We start from the raw sequence: 13,133 nt of genomic DNA, 5'->3' as shown, positions 1-13,133 counted from the left end.
GCTTTGCTGTATCGCTCACTTTTGTAATCCGCTTTGGATAAAAGCATTTACCAAATGCCTAAATGTCAACTTAATTATGCTATACAACAACAAGTATATTCCATTAATGGCCTTGTCAATGAATAAAACACAATTTCTGTTAATGGTAATGGCATTAAATGACTCTATCAGTATTCACTAAATTTGCCGATCTCATGAACCGATCTTTCGGTTTACTTTTGTCTTCATAGGGATCCGGAATGCGGCTGCAATTAGAGACCATTTTTAAAATGTTAACCGTCAATGAGCTTGCATATCATCGTAAAAAATACAGTATCGGAATCGACCGATCACAAAGATAACAAATCGGTATTCGGTATCGGGTGCAAAAATCTTGATCAGAGCATCCCTAATAACAACCATGCGGAACACCCTAGCAACAGGCTGAAACCACCCACAACAACAATTTCATTTGCTAAACAGTTAAACAGCATTATTAGATTTGTATATATTATGCACATTAAAAAATAGGAATAGTCAACCAGCAACTTAGGGCCTGCTTACACTACAACATGGTCATTCATTTACACAACAACAACGTTTCGTGGACCTAAAAAAATTCAGGTGTAGTAATGCTCTCTTCGCCTGTCACTGTCCGCTCTGTGTGTGTGCGTGCACGTGTGCCACTACCAAGACAGAAATGACAGAGACAATCGTGATTGGCGAAAATGTTATTGAGATTCAATTTTATGGAAACAAACACACATGTAAATATTATGGCAATATATCACCTCTCAAAAAAAAAAAAAAATTATGGTCACTAATCGTTTGATAAGTCAATAAAGTCATTATCGCGAGTCAGGCCTAATGCTTTGACCTTACGACTAAAACATGAATTTATGAATGTAATATTTTTAACAAACAAGCCAAGAACTTACACAATTCAGCTCCACAAATAACAGAAAGTGGAACGAAAACAAACCCACAGACCCAGACCCTCCTCTACACCTATATCATGACAGGTAAAGTGTTGAGTCATTTACAGTAAAACATAGAGCTAAAAAGCCTCCTTAACAGAAACCTGATGTCAGTGAATGTGACGTGGGAATTCTGAGGAGAGCTGTCAGCACTTGCCACCCCACAATCCAAGGTCTTTAGGAGCAACGGCAGCCAAACCACCACTACAGCTCGCGTGTGATGCATCAAGAACCTAAAAACTCCGGTTAATCATGGGCTGTCAAAACTGTGATCAGGAACAGTTCCCCTGCAAATGTCAATTCTGTCATCGCTTACTCACCCTCATTCCCTTTCCAATGAAATCAAATAGGAACATTATGAAAGCATAAACCTAATCAATATATGTGGATTTGTATATTCCAATTCTTCAGAAAGGATACTATCACTTTTCCATAACGAATAAGCTGAAATTTAAGCCATTATTTACTCTCAAATCAGATCACTGATCAAAAGAAAGACCGTCAATCGAGTTTGAAATAACATGAGGGTGAGTAAATAATGTAAATCATTGTCCTTTAATGGACGGTTCCTATTCTACATTTTTGTGATTTGAAAGTGCATCAACTCAGGGTGAGCGCAGAGCACAATCCCACCAGACGTCTGTGCATATCAAGCAAACACAACAGGACAAATGCAGTGGAAACAGGTTCTCACTATCGGAGTGTGTGAGAAACATTTTTCCCTGGAGGGCAACACAGACTAGAGGGATACAAAAACAGGAGTGTCTCTGGTGCTTTGAATAAAAGCTGTAAACAGGGCTGAGGTTTAAAGAAACAGCAGTAGAACAAACTACGGACAGATTCGAACATCTACAGCAATATAGATTAAAAAAGCTGAAAATGTTTGTGCAATGGATTTCAACATCGTAAAACAAACTTAGTACTGACAATGCCTTTTTAAGGAAGTCGCGTCACTGCGCCACCATGTTTGCAAAGCCTTTAGGTCTTGATAAAGCTTTGGTACAGAGTACTACTCTTATTGGCAGCCTATATATATATATATAGGTGGCAGAAGAGGAAGCTTTGAGTTGGGAGTATTACAGCTTGGTGTTCTTGTAGCTAAAGGTTGTGGGTTCAATTCCCATACAACACACATAGGGTTAAATATACAAATTCAATACACTGTATGTCGTTTAAGTGTCAGCTGAACACATAGAAATGTGTCTTTTTACAGAAAACGATACAAAAGAATGGGAACAGAATCAAGAACTGTCACAAGTCGGATTCGAACGCACTTCACTTACATGAGTGTCATAGCTTAACTTGTCAGAGCATGTGTGCTAACTCTAAGGATATGAATAATGTCATATCAAATGAACAAGGAAAATCTTGTTTTCCATGATATGATAATGCTTTATTAAAGACACCACATCCTGTTCACAGAATGCACATTGTGTTGGGAGTTATGACTGTTCCCTTGGCAGCACATGGCTCCACAATACCAACTTTCACTTATGGAGAAGTGTGAAAGCTTCTTTCCCTAAACACACCCCAGCCAATAATAGCAGGTACAAGCAAAGCCTCATGGTATTTCATGAAGGCATGTTAATTATTCAAACTCACCACCCTGCAAGACCACAGCAATGCAATATTAACTATTCACAACAGGACGGCTTGGACCTTACACCACACACGCTGACAGAGAAGACCCAGTACCAGAAGAAGAGGCCCTGGGCTTTTGTTTGAGGGAAAGGGAATCTGATCACGTCCCATCTGTCTCAATGTTCAGTATAAATACGATGCTCTTTTCGAATCACTTTGTGTTTAATTCCCATGAGGTCTTTTCTGCAGAGTGTTTGTGTGCAACTTTGCAAACCTTAGTTGCACACAGTTGCTATGAATTTCATTGCGTACAACAAAATATCAAACCCTTTGATAGCGAGGCAACTGAAACTTTTCGGCTGAACAACAAAAAAGCCTTTTTTTTTGCTATTTTCGACTAAATAGTTTCAGTGAAAAGACTGAAAATTTTACATTAACGTTTATGATTATGCAATCAAATAGCAACCAGCATTAAGTGAGAGGCGCACATGCTTTATAAATGCAAAAAACAGGTTGTCAGTGTGCAAGCATTTCAAAGTGTCCAAAAATATGCTTTTCTTTGCCAAATACTTTTGGTTGAACATTCAGTGCATCCCATTCCCAACAAAGTCGCACTTTTAGACAAATGACTGTCGTAGACTGTAAAAAATATGGACGTAGTGTCCGTGACATCACCCATAGGTTTGTGAAAAGCTTTTTTAAAGGCAATAGTAGGCGGTTCCTGTCGCCACCATCTTGGCGTCTCCGCAAATCGCAGATTACTTAAAATGGGTAAAAAAGTGGGTGAAGCTGAGGTGTCTTGTTGCTAAAACCACACCCGCCTAGCTTGACTGTAGTGACTGCAGCGGCAGATCATCCCGTCACTCAAGTGGCCACGCCCTTATTTATGCAGAACTTTAAGGCTTAATATAATTTAAACGGATGAGTTACAAAACAATTCACCTCTGTCACAGTTGTCATGAAGGGCAAACTTGGCTATATTGACCAAAAACACCATTTATACCAGGCTGTAAATATATTATTTCCTGCTGTAAAGTTGGCCATTTTAACATGGGGCTCTATGGGAATTGACTTTAAGTCATTAAGTCACTTCTGTATTGGCTTCATCAGAGAACGGAAGGTTGCCCCTCTGAATTTGCAGACCGTTTACATTTATGGACAGCTACATTACACACTGCAATAAACGTTATTTTAGAAAATCCATCTGAGGGGGACTTTAAAAACCTTAACCTAATTTTTTTACTAGCCTATGAAAAACCTAACCTCCATTAAATGTATAACAAAAGGTCCTTTTGAAAAAAGAGGAACTATGATAGTATACTCATGTGGTCCAAGGCATATCTGTACGCAAATAGACTTAGTCACACGGTGATGTTTACAAGATGCTGTCAGAACATCTCAGGGTGAATCTCTTAAATATCTGAGTCATACAGTATCTCACCCCAAAGACAAAAGAAAATTTTTTAAAAAAAATTAAATAAATGCATTCTTGCATTGACACTCTTATAAAAAAATGCCTGTACAAAATGTATGCAAAAAAAAACTCTTTGCTGTAATACAGTAAATAATATAAAGAGCTCAGATGCAAGTGTGTCTGGCATGATTTCTTGTTTATTACAGGGCTCCAGACTAACTTTTTTCACTATGAGCACAGTGGCCCCCAACTGAAAATTTTAGGGGCGCAACCAGAAAATTTAGGGGCACACACCCCAAATCAACATGCTAACCAAATATTCACATTTCTACTAATTTACACTGTATTACTAATAAATACTTTGATAGATGCAGAAAGTACAATGTGCTGTTTCAAATTCAGTGTCACATCACAAAAAAAGGTCAAATTTACTGGTAGCACATGTGCAACCTGATGTAAAATTCAGTGGCACACTCTCAAATTTTGGTGGCAAACTGCCACCATTTGGTGGCAGTCTGGAACCCTGTATTAGCCTTTTTTAATCAGACTCTTAATGGATTCTGCACAATATCTGGTATTTCTGAATGGCCTGGGGCATTCAGTTACAATTATTATCTCATTTCTGAAAAAGGTGGCGTTTAGCGGCTTTAGCATCTGAACTCTTCATATCATCCCTCAATATAAAGTCAGCATTGAAGACAGTACAACACTGACATCAAGAGACTTTTCTTTCAAGATTTTATTAAGAGAATAAAAAATTTAATTACAATAATGAGAATGCATGCAAACATTCTGTTTAACATTAAACCACTCTAAAACAGAATTCATGTTAATTATGCACAATTACATCGTTACTTTCTTTCTTCTAAACTTCACTGACATGATTATAATCTTGCTTACAACATGGTCAATTCAACTCCATTGCACAAATAGTTTGTGGTTTCTTTTCATAGTCAAAAGATATTGTGTGTGTGTGTGTGTGTGTGTATGTGAGAGAGGGCGCACAAATCACTCTCAGCACAAATGAACAGGGTTCAGTCCATATTCGGCCACTTTGTGCCTTAGACAGGAAGCAACTGGCAATAACATGCCTTATTCATAAGTAAACTATACAGCCATACACCAGACGCAATCAATACTTACAGATTACATACAGTAACTCTGTATCACAGCCACCCAAAGGAGGCATTAACCACTGTAGACTTTAAAATAAATGACCCCAAGTATGACTAAAGTTATTTAAGTAAACTGCCATTGTGGCTGTTAAGAATGCACCGTTTGTGCAAAAGGCTTTTTTCTTCGGCAGTGTACTAGAACAATAAACTATTTAGAAGAGATTATGGCGCTAAGGTTCTTCTGACCGACGTCACAGAGAGCTTGAAGTTTTTTTAATTGTTTTGCTTTCCAATGTTAAGATGGTTAAACAAAGAGTGGCACACATTCAAAACCAGATTCAGGTTGCACTCGACTTCCTGAAACACCTTTAGATGACTCACGGATGAAAACACTGGTTTGATTGCACAGGTGTTACAAGCAAGATTTGCAATTACAGAATCACTTCAATAAAAAAGATTAATATGGTGTAATTTTAGATTAAAAGCATTTAGAATATCATTACTGTTATTCTTGAAAAAAAGTTTGCTTAGGAGATACGGTTTAAGCACACGCGCACACACATATTGTGAGGAAGTCTCCTAACACAAAGGTGCTCATTTGGTAACACAAAGAATTTAGTTGACACGCTCGAATGTCAGTTAATATCTAAATCGCCAGTTAAGTCATCCGCTAGTTAAGTCATGACGTAAGGAATATTGTTTCCAGGTCCAAGCCTCCACTCATTTTAAAAGAAGATATTTTGATCATTTATGTTAAGCACACAGTCGACAGTAACCATTAACTTCCATTATATTTGTTTTTCCTACTATGGAAGTTAATGGGTACCAACAACTGTGTGGTTACCATAATTTATCAAAATATCTTAATTTGTGTTCAACAGAACAATGAAACCCGTAAAGCATTTAAACAACATGAGGGTGAGTAAATGATAACAGAATTTTCATTTGTGGGTGAACTACGCATTGCACAGTAGTGCAATGCAGTTGATTAATTGTTAAAAAAAATTATTCATAAAATGGTATCGTCAGGCCTCTGTGGATCCCCCGCACAAAAAACACATATGTCTAGCCTCCGTGTTTATCTCAAGGTCGATATGTGCCCTTGTGGTAAGCACACATGGGTCAAAAGGTAAAGGACAAAATCAAGGCATATATTTTGATGCATATATATATTTTAGAAATTTCTATCCTTTTAAGGAAATTTTAGGATTAAGAACACCAATAGGATCTCAAAGGTTTTATGATTTTCACTCTTCTGCAGATAAAATAGGGTAGGGATGGTTTTGCCGTTCTGATTATAGTAAGCAAGTTGTAAATGCATTTATGGGCTTAGGGTATAGATAACACTAATATACATGTACAGTAAAATTTGACAGAAAACATACTACCCACGTGAATGTTTGCACTTATCTCAAAATAGCTACAAAGCAGACCTTCCTGTTCGACACATTACAAACAACTCGATAAATATAGCTAATTAAAGGGCTTTAGCTAAATAAGGAAACTTTTAACTGGACAGTGGTAACCTATCAAATCATCTGTACAGGAACTAGTCAGCCCAAGTACCAGAGAAAAATGAAATGCAGAAGAGCACACAGAGAGGAGGGAGTGTGTCATGATCATGAGGAGGTGGCGGTCCGGGGAGCCGACAACCCAAATTGACAGCTGCTCCTATGAGAAGAGGTGGGTGAGGGGTCCTCCTGGAATGGTCCTCCAAATGACCAAACACTCCAGCTCACTCACCTGCCCATAGGACAGTAAAAGCCTTCCACTAAACACACAGTTGCAAGATCTTTCATGTTATTGTCACACACTCCCAAGAGTCACAGGCCTCTAGACTAAAGCACATGCAAATCAGTGCTTTAAGGGAGCAGTATATCGAAAAAATGTAAATTATAATTTCTTCTGATGTCATTCCAAAACTGTTTTATGTGGAACACAAATCTTTATGCCGCTTCTTCCATACAACTACACCACATCTCTCAAATCCCGTAAGGGACAGAAAAACACAATGCGTGTCCTATGAAAAAGTTGTGTAACAAAATTTGTACATATATTTTCCTGTGGGAATAAGAGAATAAAGGTGATTTGAAAACTGGATAAAAAATTATCCTGAATTGTTATGTATCTCTCTCTCTCTATGGAGTGACTGTACTACAAAATCTAGCACAACAGTCATTACTAGACATACATAATTTATGGCATATCATCATACTGTCATAAAATCATGAGTTATTCAGGTTTCGACTGTTTTTCTTGATAAGGAGCCTAAAGCGGTACAGAGCCTTGAACAATCTGTTTATGATTGTAGCCCACACATTGAATGCTTCAAACTATGTGTCAAACTATTACAAAAGTTTAAAAGCCAACACACGTCTCCCACATAGCACTGAATGAATGAGTAGACATGTGACACAACAGTGAGAGGATGCTTGAAGATGACCAACACCATTCCTGATGATGTCATTGCCATGTTAAATAGACCATTTTGCAAGATGTAAACAACACTGGTCCAGAAGTTTTTCGTTCACATTTATTTTACATTTTATTCAGTTCTACATGTTCTGTTGGTTGTATGTTGTTCTAATATTAATTAATATTAATATGTTGTTCAGTGTTAAACTAAAACAGGAAGTGCTTCTGTACCAGTGCTGTTTATATAACTACTAAATCTTGAATATAGACTGAAATGACTCATGAAAACCAGTGTGAAATGTTTTATATAATAAATAAAGTTTCAAGTAAGCATAGCAATCTCTTATGAACAACGGTTTTACTATAGTAAATATATAAAGCAACCATGTTTTTGTAGTATTTAGCATAATTTTACAACAAAATCATGGTTAAAGTATAGTTCCTGTATTGGGACAATGGTAATTAGTGGTAACTATGGCGTTCTTACAAATAACAGTTAAACTATTGTTATTGTAGTAAACCCATAGTTAATTTTTGCAAGTGTCCCATCGTTGTTTTTCGTATTATTATAGACTGACTAAGTTATCTCCATATCTACAATACGAAACAAAGGAAAACCGTATATATAGACTCAAAATTGCATTGAATCACATGCAATCCCCCCTTACTCACTGTCTGTGTGCTATTGTGTCTAGCAGAACTGTCAAGGGATCTTTTTTCTCTGATGTCTTGATCGCTCAATACCAATAACCGAACAATGGTCAGAGTCTCTTGAGGTAATAACTCGTTTTATTTGCAACCATTAACCATTGTTGCTCTTCCAGCTTACACTAAAATTCTAGGGTTTCCTTTATGAAATTTTACAGACTATAAAGGGTTTTTTTAAGAGGAAAAAAAATCATAATTTCGGAGTCGGACCCACTTCCGAACATTGGCTGTGTTCAAAACCCAGTAACGATAAGCTGCCAACCCAGACGGCATGTCTGGGCATCGCATCCGCCGTAGAAAATTTCTAACAGCTTTACGGAAAGTACGACTTCATTTTTTGGGCATCATGGGCGGCTCGTTCGATTTGAACGTGCGGTCTAGGTAGGCAGCTCGGTAGATTTTGAGACAATGTCTGTGACTTCAAAGCCTTTTAGAGAAAGGAAAGCCTCTATACATTCAACAAGAGTAGACAACCGTCTACCAGACCTCCTACTTGTGTATTCAAGCGCCACAATGTCGTGGGATTGAAGTAAACGGCTCAAAATTGGGTAATAACTCCATTTCTTTTCTTACCTTCAGACAGTTCCAGCTCCAACTCCGCCAAATGGTTTCGAACCTCTTTTGGTAGAGCCGCGAAATCCACTCCGCGGTCAGCCATTGTGATAAAAACACGCTGAAGTTGTCTCAAGTGGGATGAAATGCGTTACGAAAGCCGAAAATCGTCTCGTCAAGACTGAAGACATGAATTAAAAGGTGAGTAACGATCCATCCGGACGACTACTCCTTCCGCCATGCTGTGAAAACTCACCAACGGCACGGCGCGATCACGTGATCCCGTTCACCTCCTGTGTGTGATCAATGACACCCCCAAACACACGCACACACCTCACCGCGAGACACACGCGCCCTCCAGCGACCATAGGACACACGACAAAATAGTTTTACTGGACTGGACACATATTTTACTTTTTTGTAGGACCATCAAAAATTATAATTTTTTTCAAAGTTTTTCATGTAATGAGGCAAAACATGACAGAAACTCACACGTTAGAAAAGACCAGAACGTAAACAATTATACAATTTAAAAAATAACAAAATTAAATAGACATGCTTGTATGATACATTAAATTGTTTTATTTTACACCATATATCATTTTAAAAATACATTTACATTTTGTAGATGCTTTTATCCAACAATACTTTCCCCTATTCAAAAATCCAGCTAAGACCAGCATTAGCTGGTAGCTGGTTTTAGCAAGTTTAATGTGGCAGTAGTTGGTCTGGCAAAGCTGGTCAAGCTTGTGGGTCAGCTGGTCTTCCAGCCTGACCAGCTAAGCCCAACTAGTCCAGCTTAAAAACTGACCAAAACACAGCTAGACCAGCTTAAAAAGTGACCAAAACACTGCTAGCCCAGCTTGCTAACAGCTAAAACCAAGCTGGGGAGACCATCTAAAACCAGCTCACCAGCTTATGCTGATGACTTTTGTGTACAGGAAATTATTATTTGGACTTTATAATTACCATGCAAATATTTTATTATTTCTATATTTTCTAAAACATTATGTAAATCAATTAATGCAATAAAAAATGGACTCATTCAGAGATTTACTTTTTAATAGTTAATCTTAAAAATGTACAGTCGTTTTTGTCACCTTAAAAGATTACAAACAAAAAGGTTTTATATTTCGGTCTTTAATCAAACTGCAGCACTGTGTTCAGAGTATTCCACTTCAACATGCATGAAAAATAGTAAATATATATGGTACACATATGTACATTAAAAGGACAATTAAAAAAAACTATCAGTCCAACGTGGAGTGAGGTTATTGCTCATAAAAGACAAACATTTAAAACAACTTTAACCACATTAACTTTTTCTTTAGGCTACTTTACCTTTTTTCAGTCTGACTGTATCAAGAACAGGAAATTGGATTTAATTCGGCATTTATGAACTAATTGTCTTAATAAATTAATTGTGTATTAAATTGGAATTATGGATTATTACTTCAGTTCTATCAACACAGAACTGTAGTACAACTTTAAGGTGATTTTAAGTTCGACAGGGGCATCTGGGAAATGTCTTGAGACATTGTTGTTATTCCTTAAAAATAAAATAACTACAATATTTGAATACAAAGAGTTAGAAGAAAAACAAAATGAATGGAAAAAAAAGAAAGTCTACAAAATAATTACTATTTTTTCTATTACAACACAAAACAGTTAAACATTATTTATAATAGGTTTATAATCCTGGCAACATACAAAATCTAGACAAAAGTGCCAGTAAAAGCTAAAAAACCCATCTTTTCGCTCATATCAGAACATCCACCCAATATATAGTTCTGCTGACAAACTACAGTGCCAACACATAATATAACACATAAAGCCAGAGTTAACACTGAAACTAGGAGTCATTGTGAATGATCAGTCAAGTGGCATCTTTGATATGTTTGTTTACAGACATGTTTGAAAGAGAACCTGAAAAACTTACAGAAGATTATAATCTGAAATTTTTAGTGCATTTTGACAGGCCTATATATTTTCTGGACTAATGTTAATGCAGTAATACAAAATGCAAATAAATGCTAAAAGACAATTCAAGTCAACATACACTGAGCAACGACAGTACATCTTAGTCCCTTGTTTATACGCTGCCTTAAATTTGAAAGCGTCTGCTCGCACAAACAGACCAGGTTTGGACAAACATGTTAGTACAGCCTGTGTACTATTCAGGCAAAACCATTCAAACAGGAATTTGATCCTCTTTGTTCCCATCAGCCTTTCTGCTTGGATGCAATAACATCTAATTACATCTAGGGGGCAGTATAGAATATGCTTAAAATTAATGGCAGTGTTATAACAATGCAGTTTAAAACGCATCATCATTTAATGACATACCAGACCTCATTCATACAAATATAAAGCTTTTTATATTTTCTCATAGAGGACCCACCGTGTCAATCTCACAACACATAGTGAGGATAATTTAGAAACAGCATTTGAGGCACTGATGTGAATTGTAAGGCTATGTTGTGCGGATAAATGGACAATTATGATAAGACTGGTGTACTGGTGTGAACTTTAACAATTATAGTGAAAAAGTGAAGAAATGGGGAAGGAAATATGGACGCAGAGGCACGGAGATATTTTTCTTTAAATTGGGAAAAGCAGCAGGGTTTATCACATGAGTTTCAAAAGCTAGAAATAACTAAATATAGAAATGTGCAGGGCAATATATATATATATATATATATATATATATATATATATATATATATATATATATATATATATATATATATATATATATATATATATATATATATATAAAATATATCATGGGTAGAGGAAATGATAAGGGAAGTTGATAATCGCTATCCTTTTTTCATGACCTATAGCACTCTGCCATTTGCGTGTTTGTCGTATACAGAAGAAAACCAAAAATATGAAGAAAGAATAAATCTATCAGGATCTACGGTCCAAACTGAATGCAATGTGCTAATACAATACAGTTTACATATGGCAAAAGGTTTCATGCTAACAAGGCAGCCTTAGTGTATCAGTCTTTCAAACTGCTATTTACCATCATACATTACTGTACACCCATACAAAAAGCACACATGCACACGTCGATTATAAACGCATATAACAGGTTAAAAATGAGGTACGACTGAACTTGGGTCAGATGATGGGGAGGGTCATCTATAAAACGAATAACCTAGAAAGGAACCGAAGTACAAAGTAAATTACAATAAGAACATGTATAGCCTGACTAAATGTATCACAAACCAGGCGATGTCTTTATTGCAGCGTGTGTATGTGCATATGTCTCTGAGGGAACTTTTCATGACAGGAAGTGCTTTGCAGTCTCACAGCCAGTAGAGGTGAGGGACGACACGAGCGAGGAAAGCTGAGGATGGCGCTTAAGGTTATGGAGGATGCAAAACAAAGCAAGTTTGGAGTCCGGCCCCTGTAGTCTATGGCAAAGTCAACGACAATCTGTGTCTCTCTTTGTGTTTACATTGTCCCGGTTCATTCCCAGAATGCAGCTCCAGGCGAGAACGTGATGGCATGAGAGAGCCAGGCTACTCCCAGGATGCAGAGAGTCTCAGGCAAACTATTAGCTGCCCTCATCATCTATTGGAAGGGTGGGACTGTGTGGCCATGATGACGTGTGACGGCCCGCCGCTCTCCCCTCGCTGGTTGCCCATCCCCGCCAGCACAGACATAGCCACAGCCTCACGGGAGTTCATGCCGTTGTGCCCCACAGCGGACGAGGGGCTGGGGGCCAAAGAGCTGTGCTGAATGACCGGCGCTGGGGATCCCGTGGGCTCAGACGTTTCTTTAATATGCTCCTCTCCTGTTGGACACAAAGAGGGAGGTCAGTGACATGTCGACCATGCAGATGAAACTATTATTCTTCGGTTTCATTAACAGCTTCACTTACCCAGGTAAACGGCTTTCTTTTGCATGGTGGTGACAGGACAGTCTTTATGGGCTAAGAGGAGCTGCTTGAGATGAGCGACTTCGTTTCGTAAATGAGACACCTCGTTCTTGATGCGAATGCAGAAAGAGTCAAAAAGTTCAATTAAAAAGTGACACAGTATCGAAAAAGTAACACATTTGTATTTAACGAGTCTTAAATAGCATCTACTTCAACAGGAAATGCTTTCACATTTGTGAGATATTGAGATCACAATGTCATGTGCACACTAACCGACAGCGAGACATTGATCGAGGTGAGATCCTCCGCCTTCTTTTCTAAAGAGTTGACCCAAACTTTGCGTTTCTGTCTGCAACGGGAAGCAGCCGCCCGGTTACGCTCGAGGAAGCGCTGCCTTCTTTCATCAGGATCGTCATCCGCTGTCCGCCGCCTGCGCCCACCGGTGGGCTGAGCGGGCGACACCTGAACGCAGCGGGGAGAAAATAACAGTCCATTAATGC

The 13,133-nt window shown here is 37.9% G+C and overlaps 2 protein-coding genes across 3 annotated transcripts in view; both read right to left on the bottom strand.

Moving 5' to 3' along the window:
• The window catches only part of dip2ba (disco-interacting protein 2 homolog Ba), a 56,955-nt gene extending 47,939 nt beyond the window's left edge, over nt 1–9,016 (bottom strand). Inside the window, exon 1 of the mRNA XM_065285661.2 lies at nt 8,763–9,016. Within this exon, the coding sequence (XP_065141733.1) occupies nt 8,763–8,847 (85 nt within the window). The 5' untranslated portion in view covers nt 8,848–9,016. The remainder of the gene's footprint in view (nt 1–8,762) is intronic.
• A 2,467-nt stretch (nt 9,017–11,483) lies between these two features.
• atf7a (activating transcription factor 7a) overlaps nt 11,484–13,133 on the bottom strand; it is a 29,988-nt gene continuing 28,338 nt past the window's right edge. For both annotated transcript variants that reach the window (XM_065285660.2, XM_065285659.2), the window contains 3 exons: nt 12,907–13,095; nt 12,637–12,742; nt 11,484–12,549 (listed from right to left, as the gene is read on the bottom strand). In XM_065285660.2, the coding sequence (XP_065141732.1) occupies nt 12,323–12,549; nt 12,637–12,742; nt 12,907–13,095 (522 nt within the window). In that variant the 3' untranslated portion in view covers nt 11,484–12,322. The remainder of the gene's footprint in view (nt 12,550–12,636; nt 12,743–12,906; nt 13,096–13,133) is intronic.

This window comes from Paramisgurnus dabryanus, chromosome 21, assembly GCF_030506205.2.
Source record: "Paramisgurnus dabryanus chromosome 21, PD_genome_1.1, whole genome shotgun sequence".
Lineage (NCBI taxonomy): Eukaryota > Metazoa > Chordata > Actinopteri > Cypriniformes > Cobitidae > Paramisgurnus > Paramisgurnus dabryanus.
The sequence above is the reverse complement of the archived record's forward strand: the minus strand, read 5'-3'. Positions and strand labels throughout refer to the sequence as shown.